Here is a 20,123-nt window from a genome sequence, read left to right as displayed (position 1 = left end):
CGTACACACACACATACATACACGCACGCACGCACGATTACAGAAGAGACAGGCATTGCCTTTTAAATTACATACATTTGAAAACTAATGCACATGCGCAAACACAAAAAAGCTTTGTCACTGCACGAAAAGTCAACAAAAACGTTAAGTGACTTACTTGGAAAAAAAAAAACAAACTATATGCACAGTTATATGTGCTCTGTATTGAACTGAACAAAGAGTCCGGCTATGCAAAGAACATTAAAATCTCCATGCAACTTCACCTACAAATATAAGGAAAGCTGTAAGATTCACCTCGCAAAGAACGACGTGCTTAGAAGGCGCGAAATCCTTTCTCCTGATGTTATGGAGCCATTGCTTCAGGCGAACGACATTCCGTCCTCCTCGGGGACTAGAAAATGATGCTAGCCCTTTCTCTGACCTGTTGCTGCATTGAAACGCTCAGCAGCAAGGCATTTCCACGGAGAACGAAGCTCAGATTCTTACGGAAAGACGGAAAAACTTAAGAAACGCACGTTCGGAGCGGCAGGGCGACCATCGCTTGGCAAGCGCATGGCGCGCGGGAGGAAGTAAAAACGCGCGAAAGCAAGTTTTGCGGCCTTTTCATGACGTCAGGGTCACCTGACAGGGTAGTATCGCGCGCTGCGGCCATTCAGCGATGCGCTGGCTCCGTGAAAGAGGGGGAAGAAAAAGAGAAGGTTGACAGTGCTGGCAAGGGTGTTGCGGCGTAGATCAAAGAGCGCCGCTACTTTCCAACATCAAGGGGCTTTAGTTGGGACAGAGTTGTGGCGCCGTCTTGTAGCGCCCACGCTGAGTTTGCATTGCAAAGACACCACAACAGCCGGTTTTGTTGGTAATGCACTTACTGGATCAATGCGTGAATAAATTTTGACGTAATTTGAACACAAAAGGTTTCCTGGGATGTGTTTCTTTACACATATTGTCCACCAAGTCTTTGTTGAACTTGGTGAGACATTGAGTTCACTTTATTAATTTGAGATTTTTCAACACAATAGGCATTATCAGTATGTGTTGGGAAATGGAAAGCATTTCTTTGAAGTAAAATTTTTGTGAAATCAGGTTTTGCTAAATCGAGGTTTGACTGTACACTAGTGGAATTGTGTGTGCAATGTGCCACTGATGCCAATTCAGTGTTCTGTGGCACTAGGTAGATTGGAGTAAGGGTAAATTCGTATGAGCTGATAGGTACCCTCTGTACAAACTTGGTTTGAAAGCCACATCCAGGCTCCATTCGGCTCTGGGACAAAGTGTTGTTGTATCCAACAAGCAGGTCACTTACAAGCCTAAATGGATAATGATGCGCATGTTGGTTGAATTCAGCTGCAAATGTCTACTGTAGTTGGTACTGTGTGATGCAACGAACTGCAGATGTCACTGCATATAGGCACCAGGCGGCCGTCGTAAGACGCCAGTGGTGTGCAAAAGCGACATGCTGGCGAACAGTGCCGCGAACGGCAGCAGTCAGGGCACTGGCATGTGAAGCAGACGACGGGGCCAAGGCGCACACAGCATGTCTAGTGATTTCTCACTGCGGGGTTTGAGGCCTGACATACCGGAAAACGCTTTTCTGTGGGTCTGCTTCTGAGAAAGGTCGCCACTTGTATGAGGCAGATCTCATTACTGGCATCAGATAATATATAAAGTGGAGAACTAGCACATATGGTGATAGAAATGCGCCCTGCGAACAGAGCTAACCGTGGCAAGCTAAGACATGAAACTCCAGCAGTTATATTCCAGATGTTATTTTGCTGTGCACATTAACATTGTTGCGTATTTAATAATGTAAATCGGTGAAGAGCACAAAAATTACGGGGAAAAAAAGCAGATGTACAGTTAAACCTGGATATAACAAAATTGACAAATTCCCGAAAAACTTTGTTATAAAGAGGATTTCGTTATATGCAGGTTCGGCACGAAAATTCGAAAAAGAAACGCTTACCGCATTTACTCGATTCTAACGCGCCCTCAATTGTAACGTGCACCCGTTTTCCGTTTTCGTCGATGCACTCATCCTTGGAATGTCACACCAGGTACCGGATGCGTGGACGCGTATCGTTTCGCACAAGGCCGAGGCATCGGAAACGAAGAGTGAGCGTCACGATGGCACCGTAGCGTCATATAGTGTTACAGTAGAACCCCGCTGTTACATTCCCGGGGGCTGCGTTTTCCCGGCTGTTACGTCGTTTTCGACCGGTCCCGGCACAGCTCCCATAGAACCCAATGCATTGGTAACCCCGCTGTTGCATCGCAACTGTGGGACCGTTCCCGCATCGTACATTGCGAACTGCCACCCCGCGCCGGCCCGAGCAGCCATTTTGACTTTTCATGTTGCTTGGCTTGGTGGCTTGACGATGGCATTGGCCGCCCAAAGTGCCGGGGACAACTGTGACTTAATTTCGGTTTCCGCCACCAAAAGTATGGCCCTTGAGATCCGTATTTGCTATATAAAGATGGTGTCTATGACGCGTTGTGGCCCTAAAATGGGTTTTGGCTCATAATTATTTCGTATAAAGTCCAAGGGCGATAACTCAGTCGCCACGCGCCGTATGCTGTATGTGCAAGTGAAAATGTGCGAGGGGAGCCAATGACCGCATCTAAATCTCGCTCGCACAAGAAAAGCAGGGAGGAAGCGCGCCTTGTTTCGTTGCGCTCGAGGCACCGGCGAGGGAGCGAGGGGGGAGGTATAGCGGGGCGGCGTTTTACTGTACTCTGGCATCAACTGCGTACTGCGCGGCACGCGGTCGCGCGGGCCGTATCTTGAAAGCGATCTGCGTTGGGGCAGAGTCTAGCAGTGTAGGTGTGTTGGCGGCTCGTAGCTTTGTGCGTGCTGTGTGTCCTCGGCGCTCAGTTTGCGTTGAAGCGATAGACAACAGCACGAAGGTCACTTCGCTCGCTTCTCCAGCGGCGCTTCCACATGCCGCCAGCGTTTGACAGCGCACGTCCGCGCTCATCGAGTGTGATGTGTCACAGCGTGTACCAGCGCGTCTGCAACATCAACTGGAAAAGGAGAGAGTGCCGGCTTGGCGGGCTAGGCCAGCTGCAGCAAGCGACAGGATCAGGTTTGAATGAAGGGAGGGGGAAAGGCCACGCCCGCGGCGGCAAGATTGCCGGGTCGAGGGATGCAGGCCCATCTCGCACACGCACGCACGCACACGTGCACTCGCTTCGCATTCCGTTGCGGCGGACAAGGTGCTTCCGGTTGCCGCTCGCGCAAAAATGACAATATTTCTAGGCTGTCAATGACAATCTCTAGGCTGTCGGAGGGGGGAATTTGTTATATCGAGGGGGTCTCCTGGTGCCACTTCGTTACGTAGAGGTCTCAAATACATGTGCTTCTATGGAGTAATGGTGGGGAATAGAAAAACTTCGTTATATCCAGGAATTTGTTATATGGAGGTTCGTTATAAGCAGGTTTAACTGTAACGTTGATGGCAGCATCGGTTGATGTAAGTTGATAGCAGCAAGGGGGGGGGGGGGGGGGGGCGTCAGAACAGCTTTGACTGTGGGGGCATGCCCCCAGGGTTTAGACCCTGGGGGGCGACTGCCCCCACTGCCCCCCTGGTTCCGGAGCCCCTGCCTGCGGATGCGAAGACAGGCAAGTCACATGGGACGCGAAAATCTTGAGTATGAACGGCTCCTTTATCAATGCTAGAACTAGGCCATAGCACAGCAGCATCTGATATGTACAGTGCTCAGTGATTGAAGCGTGATACTCGGAGCGCCGCACGACTGCCGCCTTTTTTTTTTTCACCACAGGTTAGCGCTAGGTCATCGCCGTGAGACCAAATGCAGTCACAATGTGTCACAAGTGTTCTCGCTTTCACTATATAGCACGATGCATCAGCTCGGTGTCCCCAGCGCTTACAGTCGGTGCAGAAAGCGCCGGCTACCATGAGCTTTGAATATCGCGTTTCAATTCCGCTGTCTTCCCACCGTTCCGTCTGGTGAGGTCGCGATGAAAAATGATTAAAGTGAATGGCCTAAACAGCTTCTGCCGTGTATCAGTATCTGTTCATGCACCCAGAAACGCCACACGTATGATGTGGTATTTCAGCAATGCAAAACAGAAAGAAACAACGGAACATATTAAATCAACGTAGTTAGAGGCAGCTGTCAGATGCCATTACATTCGCGGCGCCTCTGCATGAAGGCGCCACCGGTTCAAACTCATCCCGTGCCCGGTGCCTATGTACAGTGGTAGCCATCACCTCAGTGCTTTGTATTTTGGGTGAAAAAGCTATCTTTTCCATAATACGCTTATTACTCTAGCGAAATGAATACTGGGAAGCAATCACAAATAGACTGATAAACAATGCTAAGTTGATGCTTATGTGGCTTGCATATATTACTTGTGTGTGTGGTTGTGCATCTATGCACTTTCACAGCATGGCATCTAAACATGATCCCTAAAGCAGTCTTGCTATTAGCTCTGAGATGTTTGAGTGGCGCCCTTTCGCGTGTGACGTCTGATAGGGGACTCCGCTGCCGTGCCGCGTGCGGGCCCGCTATGTGAAGGCAACTTGGCCACTCCGCTCGAGTTCTTGAGATACGAGTCTGCATGTTGGTAGAACAGCACTTACGGAATGTTCCAGGACACTATTTCCTAAAAATCAAGCAGAGTCGCCGCCGTCACCACGCTTAGTGTCGGTTGCTCTTGGCGTCATTTGCTACAGTCATCGGTGTGTACACGTGTGTGTACTGCGTTGGTTACTTGTCATTGCTGTTTCATTGTCGCGGCATACTCAATGATTTCCCGGGCCTTTTTTCGACGATAAACTGCAGCATTTGGCCTTCAGCTGCTATATCTGCGTTGTAATACTGCAATACTGCGTTTGTCTGTCCATTGCGTTCTGCCTCTTCGGTCCCCCACTCTGTTCGTCACAGACATTCCAATTTTGTTGCTGCTCTGTATGTTAAACATATCACGGAAAACGTTCGATGCCATTCACAGGAAACTAGGTAATTTGCTGCGGTGCATTATTCATGCACTACTTTGGCAGCATTGACCCAAAATGCGGTCTGAAAGGTCTAATGAAAGGGCGGACAAAATTAGTGGACAAAGTTATGTAGTCTAGTGTTGCTATGCTGATATTTGCAAAATAATTTTAATTGAACTTAATTACTTCCATCGTGATGCTGCTCGCCCCTGCAAGTTAGTCGGCTCAGCGTAACTCTTTCTTTCATTGCTCCTGCCATGGGTAGCAAGCACATTTTCCAGGCAAGATTCGTCCACTGATGATATTTAGAGCTTTAAAAACAGATGACAACCTCTGCTTAGATCACTATTTTCAATATAGTACTTTGTTCTGTAAGCACACCATACGTATTTCAAACTAAAACAAGAAAGTTGAGAAGTTCAGGCTGGCTGGTACTTCACCAAATAAATAGCTGGAGCACTATACGCAATAGGAAAAAAAAAGGGGGAGGGGCTTGGGGGGGGGAGGGGGCGGAAGCTTAGACGTGCAAATGTGCAATAATATTTTCACAGGCATTCGTCCGTTTTCATTGTTTTATAGCAATATCTTTATTTCTATGCTGATAAAGGGATGTCTCCCGAGTCGTCTCCGGTAGTCTGAAAGTGTGTTGAACAGTAATAGTCCTATGCTAATCTAAACAAAGAATATTCTTTCTTGCATGAGAGAGTGGTAATGATATTTACTTGTAAGAAAATAGTGTAAAGCATGCTTGGCGATTGCAAAACATGATAAAGCGTGGTGCAGCTAATGCTCGAGATAAACCATTTGTCACTGAAAAAATTTGATTTTTGTTTTATGTATGCAACACAAGTGACTATAATGATGAGCGAAATTTATGAGTGTATTCAACTACGATGCCCCTTAGCCAATGCGAAATTTTGTGAATGAGTCCTACAATAGTGCTTAATTTCAAAAATTGCATAGACTCTCATTTACTCGCTCGGCGTGGTTTTATGACTGAGTCAGGAGATCCTGTCCCTGTCCTCAAGGGCGGTGATTACAATGGAATCTCGATGATACGATCACGGCTAATACGAATTTCCTGACGATACGAATTTTTCTGAGGTCCCGGCCGAGCCCCATTACTTTGCAACGTGCTAGAGAACGGTTGTTATGAATCGATTTTCGACCCGCGTCGGTTGATACGAATAAACGCCACCATACCGGCGGCCGTGAAAGAGAACAGCACGCAGTCACGCGCGTTTTCCCTTTCTCTTTTGGTGCGGAGGCACGGACGCGGCGCCGGACAGCGCGGAATCCGCGACTGGGCGCGAGGAGTTTGAAGCCGGTGGCGCTTTTGTTGCTTTTGTGCTTTTCTTTTTGTCTCTTCACTCGCTGCGGCGGCCGCGCTTCTCCACGCGCGGCCGCCGCAGCAAGCGAAGGTTCATGCGGTCTATCGCTTCAACGGAAACTGAGCGGCGTAAGCACAGCGCATACAAAGGTCAGAGCCTTGTGGAGATCGCTTTCAAGATACGGTGCGTGCGACAACACCGACAGCCGGCACAGGCGCAAAGTGCAAGAACGCATTTGTTGGCAGAGTAGGAGCTGCCCCCCCCCCCCCTCCACTCCCTCCCTCCCTCCCGCGCTACCTTCCCGCTTTGCTCCTTTCGCGTGGGGAGATTGCGTCGCCAGTTACCCTTGCGCTCGGTTGCAAGCATTTGGCGCCGCAGCACAGCGTCGCCCCCCCCCCCTCCCTTCCATACCCCCACGGCCTTTCGCGCAACGGAAGTCGCGTTTGCTCTCCGCTGTGCGTTCGCTGTCCGTGAAGGCGCGCGTCCCCCGCGCGCTTTCACTCGCACATACGGCGCGCGGTGAAGCCTTTATCGCGCTTGGACTCGTGCTCCACGTCTCATGCTCCTCCTTCGCATCGCCCTCGTTGATCTCCTCTCCCATCGGTGGGCGCACCTCATGCTCGCTACCGCCCTTGTCGGCGAGATTTTCCCGCGGAAGCCGCAATTTCGTCTCACGCGGCTGCACTGTAAGCGGTATGCGTATACATGGAGTTCTATGGGAGGTTAAACGGGAGTCGGAAAAGGCTGCGCTGTAGCCAGTTCTGCACTATAAAAGGTTACGTTATAAGTGGTCTATACTGTAAATGCTTTTTACGTACGTGTGCTTGAGCGAGTTCACCTCTCGACTCTTTAATTTAGCTAGTTTTAATTGTGTTTCGACGATACGAATTTCGGCTAATACGATTTTTTTCGTGACCCTGTGAGTTTCGTATCATCGAGATTCCACTGTATATAAAAAAAAAATTTTTATTAGGAAAATTGAAATTCTGGGATTTTATGCGCCTAAAGCACTATATGAGGCACACCGTAATGGAGGATTCCAGATTCATTTTGACCACCTTTGGTTATTTGACCTAAATTTAAGTGTACGCCAGCATTTTCACATTTTGCCCCCGTCTAATTTGCAGCCGGGGTTGAATGAGTGACTTTGAGCTTAGCAACGCGTCATAGCCACTGGGCTACCACATTGGGTGGTGATGTAGCAGATACATTAAATTCCAATGTTTGTTGTCTTTCTAATGCGGTCATTTACAGAACTGAAACAAGAAAAACATACACAGTAATTGGAGAGTGCCGTGCTACGTGAGACGCAGTCAGAGCGCGTGAAAACGCATGAAAAGGAAGCTATTCTATAGCTGGAGCGTAGCAGACGACAAAGGTGGGTCCTCCGACCGATGTCACCGGAGCTCTGTTTGCAGTCCTGCCATCGGTTGCGTGCGACGCCAATAACAGGTATTCCTATGTTGCAAGTTGCACTGCGTTGTTTCTAGATGCTTGTCTTAAGTATTTCGAGGAATAATAATTTGAAGTGTTTTTGCCATGAATTTCAAGTGATTTTGGGTACCTGTGTATTACAGGAATCGCAGGCATCCACATAATCCGGGATGAAAGGAGGGAGGCCGCCGATGCCTACAGAGAAGTTCTGTGGTCGGTGAAGGATCACAGCAGGAACATCAAGACAGACCGGCTGCAGCAGCTGCATGCCCTGCACAATCTGGCCCAGCTGCTGGATGCCTGCAAAGCCGAGGGACCGCTTGACCGCAGTGGGGAATGCTCGCAAAGCAGCCAGGACACCAACATTCTGCTGGGTTTTGTTGCACGTGTATCAACGAGCGCTGCAGGCACTCTAGCCTCAACATTAGACAGTGTTCAGAGTGCTGGTGACTGTGGCCCCACAAGTGTGGTACCAGATTGTGTGGGTAACACTGGCGTCTGTGAGAGTGCAAGTGAGACTTCAGATGGTGCTAGTAACCCTGATGTGACAAGTGCCATGTCTCTGTGCACTGCAGGTGGAGATGACTGTGATCCTACATCCATGCTTGGCTCTAGTGAGCATGCTCATCCTGCTAGCACAGTGTTTGGCAGTACTGTGATTACCAGTAGCTGCAACCCTGAAAGCAATGCCCAAAGCTGCAGTCACAGTGGTATGCTTTCAGGCTGTACAGAGAATGCTGGTTGCCATGATAATGGAAATGTGTTACCAGTAGGGGCTGTGAACACTGATGACGGTGGTTCTGCAAGAAACCCTGGTGTACTGGATAGAACTTTCTGCACCAGTGTGCCTGGTGTTGCGTGGACGACGAAAACGGCTGATTTAATGAAGTCAGCAACCTCTATCATTCCAAAAGTTGCCTATATTCCACAGGCTCCTATTGATGACCAGCTGTGTGAGGAGGCAGCTAAGTTGCGAGAGTCATACCTGGAAGGCTACCTCACCACGATTTGTGCTGCCAAGAAGCAGTTCATGCAAGCAACCCATGCAGTTGAGGAAACAGTCAACAAGTTTTCACTCCCCAAGAGGCAACCATGGTGGAGCACCCTCTTGAATGCAAGCATGGAAAGCAATAAAGATGAATGGCTCATTGGAAAGGTTAAGGATGACCTGGAAGCAAAAAAGTCAGATGTCAGGTCTTCATCAGTCAGCGACCAGTAAGTGCTTTGGACCATCTGAGGTATGCATAGCAACCCTGCATATGAAGCAGTAAGAGAAATGCTACTGAGATTGGAACACTAGATAAGTCAGTCCTAGCTTGAGCAAAGGCCAGATAAGCAAAGCCGCCTTAAAATGCCTGCGCAAGATCCCTGTGACATCATAGATGTTGACAACCTCTGCTTGGGGCTAGCTCAGTTAATCAGGGAAAAAAAAAAAAAAAACACACAGCATGGCATTTAAAAGTAAGCAAGGACTAAACATGGCAACTTTTCATGCACTGAAGTGGCCAAAACACATGATGATGTAATGCTGCGAGACTGATGCCGTTGGTGTTGTCGTTTGGTTGCAACATTCAGTAAGGAACGTTTTGTCTCTATTTTTTAAATAATCAGCCTTGTTTCGCCAAAGAAATGCCGAAAGAGTTTTGGAAGCACACTTGACCAGCACAAACCGATATACTGTCAGCAATACAGACTAAAATCATGTTTTTTCATTCAATAGGAATACAGACAATGCTACAGGCAGCTACTGAAGCTACATGAATTAAATTTTTGCAGCTGGCATTTGGAAAGGTAAAATTCGGGATAGCTTGCACTAGTGGTGCAAGGCTAAAGACACAGCGGAGCTGATCGGTGCCTAGCTGTTCCTCACGTCGGGATCTTCTCGGAGCCGACACTTTCTCTCCCGTTCCCTAGCATTCTCTCGCTGGACGTACTCGTGGTCTCCGGCTCGCCGTCGTCGTTTTGCAGCAGCTTCTTCGGCTAACTGTGCTGCTTCCAATCGGCGTTGACGCTGGCAGTCTCGCTTAGCAGCGCACCGCGATTCTTGGTAAGCGGCTTCTCCCTCGGCAGTGCGAACCTTCCTTGGTCCCCCCACTTCTACACATATATATATAGAGGCGGCGTCTCTTGTGTGGACATGGGTAGACGAAAACGCTTTGCCGTGGCACTTCTGCAATTTTCTTTGCTCGTCGTGCCAGGAATAATAAGACGAATAGAGGACAACAAGAGCACGCTTGTCTTCTGGTACAAAAAATATCAAGATTCATATCTATTGTTTCTGTAGCCTTGGAGATCTGCAACTCAAAAACATGAAAATTATTGTCACTAAAAGACAAACAGAAAGTAACAAATGAACTGCTGATATTACGATATTGAAAGCTGTTCACAATGAATCAGTCATAAATAAATTCAAGAAATTTTGGTAATTTTATGAAAAAAACAGTTGGCACAAAAAGGGTTAATGACTGCGCGTTATAGATTTTGCGACTTTGCCGTGTAGGCAATGCGAGCACCTGCACCATCTATCTTCAACTAGAGTTGACCACCACTGTTTCACTGGCACCTGATTGCACTTGATTCACTCGGTCCGTGGTGAAGGGAACAAAGCTTTCAGCTATAGATGACTCTGTGTACTGCTTTCTTTTCTTTTCCTTTTTTTTAACTCTGAAGAATTCAAGTGAAAAGGTTTTGTGTATTTACTTGTGACCGGGGTGTCGAACTGAACCCAAAGCCGAACCAAAAAATGAACCCGAACCGCAATTGTAGACGGATCTGAACTCGAACTGAACCTGAACCGAAAAAACATAACAGTTACTGGTTCGCCACGAAATGGCTCAAGCGTATAAGGCAAGAACAGGTACTCAGTAGTTAGCACGATTGTTCGATAGCGGATTGTTACGAGTTGCGTTTTGTAAGAAAATGGGGATAGACAATGGGTATGTGCTACGGCCACCTCGGCAGAGGCAGAATCAACAGTTTCATTCCCAATTTGGCCATTAGGTCAACTTCTTACTAAAACTACATAAATTAGATAAACATGGAGAGCTGAAAAGACAGGTCCTCAAGGAGAGATATCAACAAGTTCAGCTCCATAAATTATTGTAACCATAACATTGCTGTCATTAATGAATGCAGCCACCTTCTCAGTGAGCATGGATAATCGCGGCTTGATTCTGTTTCATGCCATGGTTCATGTTTGGTACTTAGCCAAGCACAGTACAATGCTCTTCAAGTTGCAGAAATTATTTGTAGGGCACAGTGTGTTTGCTTTTGACCTCTAGGTTGGCAAACTCATGAGTCGCCTCATTCAGACCCAGACTGACCCATGGGTCTGCGTTTGAGTGAGCCTGGCTGAGTAGAGTTTTGGCGACTCTGAGTGAGCCCGCTGAGGACAATTTGGTGGGTTTAAGTTCAAGTGAGCCCAGCTGAGTAGAATTTTTATAAGTCTGAGTGAGGCCCGACTGAGAAGAATTTTGATGAGTTTGTCTAAGTATATTTCACAAATATATTTTGGGAATGAATCTGAATAAATTCTGGTTATGCTGCCAACATAAAAAAAAGTAAAGATTGCTAAAAACACCGTGGCGACGGCAGCACGATGCAGCATGACACGTACATCGAATGAGTGCATAAAAATAGAATATATCAAGCACAGCAATACGCAGCCGTCTTTTGCATTGTCGTCCGGTTCCATGCAGCATCTGCAACCCCCCCTCCCCCACCCATCCATGTGCCGCCAGCTTTATGCCCATTCTTATCGCAGCACCAGCAACGCAAGTTGGCGCTGCTAGGTCCAAGCGCATGACACCACACTTTTGTCCCCCCTCCGTGTATGACATTGCTTCGTGCAGGGGTGGTACTCCTGTACCAATTGCGCCAGTTTAATACAAACGCAGATTTCTGTGCCAAACTGCGTCAACCACATAAAATTGACCGAAGTTGCGCCACGCTGCGCCAGAACGGCTTCGGCATGTGTGCTCCGGCCGTGGCCGCGAATAGCGAGTGGATTCGTTCTCCGAAAAAAAGTGCAGCTGTTCACATCCTGCAGACCGCGTGACGGCACCTCCCGCAGTTTCTTGTTATTTTTGCGCTTATAACACTGAACTTTTCGGCGCTTCCAGCAGGTGGCCGGCGCGTGCGCGGCCACTCTCGGCTGTTGTCACTGCTGTCAGAACGGCCAGAACGACTGTATTTAAAGTGTAATAGAATACGATGGAGTGGGTCGAGCAGCATGCCGCTCCCTAGCTGAGGCGCAAAACAACAAAATGTAGGCTGAGGGCACTGCGAGCGAACTAGATATTAGGGAGGCATGTGCTGCAGTGGGTTCAACAGGCGGGCGTCTCTGTCCCCAGGGCCATTATACTGTAACAGTATTCCAATCATTCCCATATGGGCGAGGCCTGAGTCATTTTGGCATATCGCGAAGGGCTAATGGCAGATTTGGAATAAAAAGTCACAGTTTCGCCCGAAAGCTGAAGCATCGATTGCGATAGCAAATTAGTAGACAGCTATGCGAAGTAAGGACAGTTGTTTTATAGGCCGTATAAACTTGTAAACATTTGCCTTCTAACAAAATTAACAAACATGGTGTCACGCGCGCACGAGCTAACATGAACACATGTCACTCGATGACCGTGGAAACTCGCTGTCTAGACGCTGGAGTGAGGAAACGAATGGTCCTTCGTGCTGCCTCTCGCTTCAACGCGAACTAAGTGGCAAAGACGCAGCGTGCACGAAGCTATGAGCACTCGCACTCTGTCCCCAATGCAGATCGCTTTGCAGACCCTCCCTGCCTTTCCTCCCTCCACGGTGCCCTGCTCGCAAATGAGGACGGTGCGCTTCCTGCCCACTTTCCTCCCTTGCGCGTGCGAGATTAAGCTGCCATCGTCGGGTCACCCTTGCACGTTTTCACTCACACATACAAGCTTAGCGACGATGTTATCGCCCCTGGACTTTAGACGGAACATCACGGCGACGACGACGGCAGAAATGCACCTGGAGTGTCCATATAATTGCTATCACAATAAAGACAGATTGGAATAGTTTTACGTTATACCTGTAGCCCAGGGTTGATTGCGGCTCTCTGGGTCTGTGGTGACATATGGTGATCCAGAAATTATGTTAGCTTGTCGATTGGACCACACAATTTGATAACAATTTCCCCTGTCATCATGAGCGTCGGCGCGGGAATGTATAGTTTGATTGTAGTTCAACCGATGTTTTCCGCTTTACAGGAAAACATGCACCGTGCCACCGCTCGACCTACTCTTCCATATTCTAGTATGCTATAACTACAAAGCGTGCTTCTACTATGCGCTTTGTGTTGGTTTATTCTCTGTTTCATTGTGGTTTCGAAGTGCGCCGCCATATTCCATTATTCCACCAAAATTCAGATTGGCCTCCTCCAAGCTGCTCCAAAATGAAATTTTGTCTGCTCGAAACTGCTCAAAAAGTCAATTTTACTTGCTTCAAAAATTGCTCCAAAATAACTTAAGGAAGTCCCACCCCTGTTCGCGGCACGCTGGAAGCAGGTTTGGAAGGGATATGGAGGAAGGCTCACTGTGAAGTGCGGGAACATCCGTGCACATGTGAGTAGTGTGTGCTGGGTAAGCTTTTCCTTTCACTGTTGTGGCCAAGGTCAGACAGAGTGAGACACTACGGTGCTGTGGGATGCTATGTTGCAAGAAGCGAGCGATATTGACATGTTCGAGTTTCTCGAGTTTGGTAGGCTCGGTCCACTCAGTTACTGTTTCCGTTAAGTGTTTCCTCAACCCCTCCCCTGTTTTGTCTGTACTACACTCATGCTTTCGTGTGGAAGTGGTGATGGCTTCAGCGCGACTGGCATCATGGCACTGCTCATTTGCTGGTTGTGCTGTGCATCTACACTTGTGGTGATTTCTATAGTGAGTCATGTTATTGTTGCTTCTGCTGAGTACCTAATTGGATTTTCCAAGTGCTGAGTGTCCAGCGCACTCTTCGAAAACTGCCATGTGAGCTGTATTTTCAGCAATGCTCTCGTGAATCATACTTTGATTGAATGTCGGCAATGTAGCTTGCGCGCGGACACTTTTGTGCCTTCGAGGACGGGAAAAAAAGTAGGAGAGAGCATGATGCCAAGCAGCTAACCTAGGCAAGCCAGCCTCTTCTGACGCCATACCACCATTTTCTCTCTGGGGCCTATCTGCACAATGACGGTTGGGGACTAGGCCCTCCATGGTTGCCGGGCCTTTTAAAGACATTGTTTGGTATGCAGTAGCTCTTAGTGGCACCTTCGCCACAATCAACCCTCGTCATGCGCTCTCCAGTCCATTCTCTTGCGCACACTTCACGCGCTCAGAAACTGGAAATTACTGCTTGTGCTTCACGTGGCAAGGGCCTATTTCCTAAGAGCCTTTCCTTTATATTTTCATGACTACGCTTCAAGATGGTCACGTGACGTTCCCTCCTAGTTGTTTTCTTTCCTCAGTGTTTGGTGCTCATGTTCAGCATGATTGAGAGTAAATACGCATGTCAGCAGTGCCACTTGTTGATCTACACATCTGCATTTTATAGCACCTATAATGTCATAGAGAAAACTATAGTTGATTCTGTGGACTGATCAGGACTTAAGAAATTGTCAGCGACTAGTGCGATGTCTGGCAACTCAAAAAGCAAAACTGCGAGCCAGTCTTTCTGCGGTGCCATTGTGAATCACATGAATCGTAGGTAAAAAGTGGCATGCCTAAAGTCAAGTTTTTTTGTGTGCTCCTTTCTAGCAGTGTCCACTTTTGTTTACGAGGCATGCCTTCATGCCACACAGGGCCAGAAAGAACGGACAAAGTTCTATCCTGAACTGTCAAAAATGCATGCGTGCACGCATGCATACACAAACACAAATAAAAAATTTTGTGTTTTTAAAAGATCCCTTCACCACACTTTATCCTTAGGAGAAAATACTTCCGGCACTGCCAAAATTGCACGTCATACATATTTCTTTCTTACAAGACATTGTGATGCACAAGAAATCAGTAACTTGCTATGTATGTTAAAACGTATGAGATGCTCAGGCAGAACAATTGCTAGCTAAGCATGCCAGGCTAACCCTGCCTGCTGCTACACCATCACCACCATCTTGTGCATACTTTTTGCTAAATGCTAAATGTTTAGCATTTGTAATCCCTCTACATGTGCAGTATATTAGTCTCATATAAAGCTCCTTTAATCAGTGATGGGTTCAGTTTGTGAGAAAGCCTGCGTTTGTGAGAGTCTGTAGGTCAAGTAGACCCGACTGAGTCTGATTCTGGTGAATGTTAGTCAGGGTGTGAGCCCTAGGCGAAAATTTGTCCGCGAGTCTGAGTGAGCTGCATTTATTTTTCTTACCTATGCCTTTGACTTCTTTGCCCGCCCTTACCCAGCGCATGACAATGCGCAATGTGCAAATGAAAGATCGACGTATGATTCAGCACAAACCGTCCTTGTTCAGAGCCATCATTGTCCTCACCTGCCTCTAAAAAAGCAGCAAGCTGAGTGAAATGTCAAATGCTGGCTTCTTTCTTTGCTACAAACTACAGACCTTACGCTGATGCAGGGATTCTCACTAATTACCGCTGTATTTAATATGCACACGAAAATTCCCATGTATATGTGTAATTAATTCATTCATTTTTGCCTCCTCTTGATGAAACTTGCACAGGCTGACAAGTTGGTGGTACTATATAGCATATCGCCATGGGGCAGGATAAAATTGCTGCTATATGCATTGTGCACTTGTACAGTTAGTTGGCTTCGTGTGTTCTTAGCATATTCTTGTGAATAAATTAACACATTTTTTTTCACACCGAGTGCATGTTTGGGAAAATAGTGCAGCTTGCACAGTAGGCATAGCTTTTTTGAAATTTATATTGCCCATAAAAATTGCCTTGTGCAACTGAATTGCCCAGCTGGCATTGTGTGCAGAGCTTCAGGTGTGACCAGTGGTCAGAATGCAGTTGCCCGAAAGTGATAATTGTTCCCTCTCCATTGGAACGGGATGCCCGCAGATTCAACACAGCTCATGGACTACAGTACGTAGTCGACACCCAGATGCGGCAGCTGGAGGCCGCCAGGGAGAACCTGCTCGGTGCAGTCAAGGCTCTCTCTGCCAACCCGTCAGCTGACGAGGTCGTGTCAGCGGTTGAATGCCATCTCAGGCCGAGCAAGAAAAAAAGGAACAAGTAAGTGGCTGATGGAACTCTTTGACATCTTCAAGGTGGCCTTAGGGCATGTTAAATCTTGGAATTTGTAACTGTTCATTGCGTACTATTTCAAGTGCAGACAGCTTCTTTGACTAAATGCATGCAGCTTGAAAAACAAAGAAGAAGTGAATGTCTTTTTGTCTTCATTAAATCACGATTTTGATGTGCTTGTTTTCAGAGAGACTTGGTACTGTAATCGCTGTGATGCAATTGAATTTCATCAGTTTGAAATACTGTGCATAAGTAGCAAAAGAGGAGGCGTTGCTCTTTACATAAAAGATAACTTTTCCTATGTGGTCATTTCTGAATTAACTATGCTAGACTCAAACTACGGATCTGTTTTTGTCAGAACTGGTAACGTTTTTGTTGCGGTAAGCTATATGACACCCTCGGGATCAGGGGGCGAATTCCACTTCTATCTAGAATCTATATTAGATACCCTTTCAACTCCAAAGCTGCCTGTGATGATTTTGGGTGATCCAAACATTGTTCTTTTTCAAATGTCTGCTTCGTCTAGTAAATTTAATTATATTGTTACGGGGAGATGTCAAAAAGGGTTTACATAGAATATTTACAAGTTGCAGCGAGTGGCACTACAACAACAAAGATGCCGGGCCGGGATACAGCTCGTCCTCTTCCTCGTCTGCTATGCCATTTCTATTTCATCCGCAGGAGAGGTGCATGGCTCGTAACAGTGTAGTGCTGTCATCTGAATTTTATAATGTTATTACTGCACTGCATGTATTAAACCTTCCTGTGAAATGCTAATAGACTTGTGTTTGATTAACTGTGATACAAAGACAGCTATGGCTGGTACAATACTATAAAGTACACTACAGTTTCTTGTTTCATTCCAAGAAGCCTTCCAATTAGTCCTCGACAAAGAAATAAAGTGGTGACAGTGTAGATTGTAATTAAAAGCAACAAGCTTTTTCTGACATTTAGTAGTGTCAATCAACTGGAGAGAAATATTAGATATTGACAGCGCTAACAGTATTTACGACAGCTTTTTAAACAAAATAATTGACCTTAACGGGAAGGATGATAAAAATAAATAAGAAATACAGAAAACTTTGGATGAGTAACCTTCTTTTGAAAAGAATCAAAGCTTGTGATGTGCTATTTAACAAATGTATGACTAGAAATATAGATGTATTCAAAGAATACAAAATTGTAAGAAATAAGTTAGGTAATGATCTTAAGAAAGCTCGCATTGCTTATTACAGTGTAGACCGCTTATAATATAAGTTGCCGGAGTCGCGAATATCTGCACTATAAGCGGTACTGCACTATAAAACTATTTTATTACGATAATGGACACTCCAGGCGCATTTCTGTCGTCGCTGTCACCGTGCTATAGGTTCCGTATTCGCTTACTAAATAAATTAACAAGCACGGTATCACGCGCGCACAAGCAAACATGAACACACCTCGCTCGTTGACCGCGGAAACGAACTGTCAAAACGCTCGAGTGACGAAGCGCGGCGAGCGAATTGACCATCGTGCTATCATACCTCTCGCTTCAACGCGACCTATAAGCGCCGAAAACATGGCGCGTGGAGGACTTTCCTCATCGCAGATTGCTTTCAAGATAGGGCCAAGGCGATCGTATCGCCGAAGTGGATCGTCGTAGATTACGTCCTGCTTCGGTCCACTGAAACCGTTCCGCATTGCTTTGCTGGCGAAAATCCTCTCCTTCTGTTTGCGCCAGTCCCGAACGCAAGTTTCGGATTCTCCGAACGCCCATGATGCGGCCCGATTTCCGTCCGTGTCCGCACACATGATCACTTTCCTTTTAAATGCGGCATCATGATGAACTCGGTACTTCATGCTGATAGAGCAGACGCAGAGAAAGTAAAGACAGACTGTAGACAATTGCCTAAGCACGTGTACTGCAGCACATGGAGGACGCTACGGTAGCTAGGCTCGAAAGTAGCTAGGCTCGACGCGCGTGCGAGGCAGCCATTTTGAAATGCCGACGGCTATTTGGTAATGGAGATGTAGGGTCGGGTACTCGATTCTAACGCGCACACAATTTTTGGACCTGTTTTATCGGAAAAGAAGTGTGTGTTAGATTCGAGTAATTACGGTATTTGTGGCTTGAGGGGAGCGTTTTCCGTCTAGGTTGACTGCCGAACTTCCAGGCAGCCGCACTGTAACCGGTATTTTGTGTCCCGCAACTGCACTATAACCGATACGCGTATACATAGAGTGCTATGGGAAAATTAACGGGAGTCTGATAAGAGCGTATTATGTCCGGTCCTGCACTATAAGCGGTTACGCTATAAGTGGTCTATACTGTATACTAACAAATTTTCTTACATTCAGCACAAGTCACAAAAAACAGGGTCCACAGTTAAGAATTTATTAGGCAGAACAGAAACATGGTCGCCAAATGGAATGCAAGTTTGAGACCAAAATTATTATGGCAAGTTCCTTGTCGATGAGTTCAAGAAGAATCTTTTAAATCTTGGGGCATCTTCATTAACAGGGAGTGATGATTTATCAACTACCGTATAAGCCAGAATATAAGTCACGATTTTTTCGTGAAAATAACAAGCTAAAGTCGCCCCTCGTCTTATGTAGCGGTCATTAGCCAAATACGAGTCGTCGTCTTGCAAGCTGTGGCAGTCTTGCCGAAGTGAATGGCAACATGGCCGCTCAGAAAGGAAAGCTGCTGAAGTGAACCGCGTGCAAAACGTGGGCATAGTGCAGTCCACCCGCAGCTTGAGGACACACTCGTGGACTTCGTGCGGGAACTTCGTGCGCGCTCGCTGCCGGGGACCGTGCATACAATTCGCTACAAAGCTGTGGAGCGGCCAGCGACAAACAGTCGTCTTCCGAGGGCAGCGCTGCTGTAGTCTCTTGTGGAGAATGAGACTACAGCTCCGATAATGGCTTAGCGGTGCCATTTCGGCAATTTTTGGTTGTTTTCTTTTTTTCCTCTTTGTTTCACCTAAACTTATGGGGTCGACTTATAATCCGGTTTATACGGTACGTCAAGTGTAATGTACCAAATTTTATGTCCCTATATCCTACCTCACCTACTGAAATTGAGAGCACTGTTAAGAGCCTTAAGGATCATTGTTCTTGTGGTAGCGATGGCATTAAGCCTGTGACCTGATTTGTGAGGTAGTGCACTTCTCAAAATCTCATACCTGGAATATTTCCCATCCAGATGAAAGTAGCAAGCGTTTCTCTTTTGCATAAAGGCGGTGCTGTCAACTACATTAATTATTATTGACCCATATTGATTCTACCAATTTTTTCTAAAGTAGTTGAGAAAGTGATTTATGTTCGAATGATCGGTCATCATCAGAAGCACAGGTTATTATCACCCCAGCAGTGCAGATTTCAGAAGTGAAAGTCGGCGTAACTTGCACTGCTAAATATTCATGAAAATTTACCAGCAACATGGAGGAATAGCTTTACAGTTTAGGAAATCTTTTCTTTGATTTCATTAAGGCTTTTGATTTCATCAAACATACCAACTTTTAGAGAAATTAACACGCCATGGCATTCAAGGCACCAGCCTAAACATTTAAAAAGTTATTTATCCAACTGGCCACAATTTGTAGCAAATAATAACATAGTGTTAGATAAAAAAATGTCACAGTTTCGCCCTAAGGGCGAATCAATGAATGCGATAGCAACACAGCAATGTCATACGAAGTAAGGTGAGCGGCCTTGGTAGCAATATGAATTGTAGTAAACATGAGCTGATTAAGTAAGCAGGTGTGCTGCGGCGTAAGTAGACCGACATGAAGAGAGACTCGATGACCACAAGAAGGCGCGTGTGAAACGGTGGTGTTGATGAGAAGCGCTTACCGTGGGCAGCGTGTGCGAAGGGACACACCTGTAGTGCTGCACTGCCGATCTGGGCAGCATTGCATGTGTAGCGTGCGTTGGAAAATGTGGCCCGACTATTACTAACTGAATGAACAAGCGTGGTGTGAGCGCACACAAACAAACATGAATAGATCACACTGAATGACTGCAGTCAACGACTGTCAAAACGCTGGCAGCGGGCGAAGGTACGTGCGGTCTATCGCTTCAACGGAAACTGAGCGGTGCACGGTGCATAAAGGTCAGAGCCGTGTGGAGATAAGAGACGGTGCGGTAGAACGAACGACGAGCGCGGTTGTTGGCAGCGTAGAAGTGCGCCCCCCCCCCCCCTCCCGCTCCCT

At 46.8% G+C, this 20,123-nt stretch overlaps 1 protein-coding gene across 3 annotated transcripts in view; it reads left to right on the top strand.

The window, feature by feature from the left end:
- The window catches only part of LOC119460522 (E3 ubiquitin-protein ligase SHPRH), a 245,675-nt gene that overhangs the window by 104,942 nt on the left and 120,610 nt on the right, over positions 1-20,123 (top strand). For 2 of the 3 annotated variants that reach the window (XM_037721440.2, XM_037721439.2), the window contains exons 13-14: positions 7,867-8,938; positions 15,742-15,915. In XM_037721440.2, the coding sequence (XP_037577368.1) occupies positions 7,867-8,938; positions 15,742-15,915 (1,246 nt within the window). The remainder of the gene's footprint in view (positions 1-7,866; positions 8,939-15,741; positions 15,916-20,123) is intronic. The other variant, XM_049655121.1, reaches the window with a different exon arrangement.

Source organism: Dermacentor silvarum, chromosome 8 (assembly GCF_013339745.2).
Source record: "Dermacentor silvarum isolate Dsil-2018 chromosome 8, BIME_Dsil_1.4, whole genome shotgun sequence".
Taxonomy (NCBI): domain Eukaryota; kingdom Metazoa; phylum Arthropoda; class Arachnida; order Ixodida; family Ixodidae; genus Dermacentor; species Dermacentor silvarum.
This window is presented reverse-complemented; position numbering and strand designations above follow the sequence as displayed.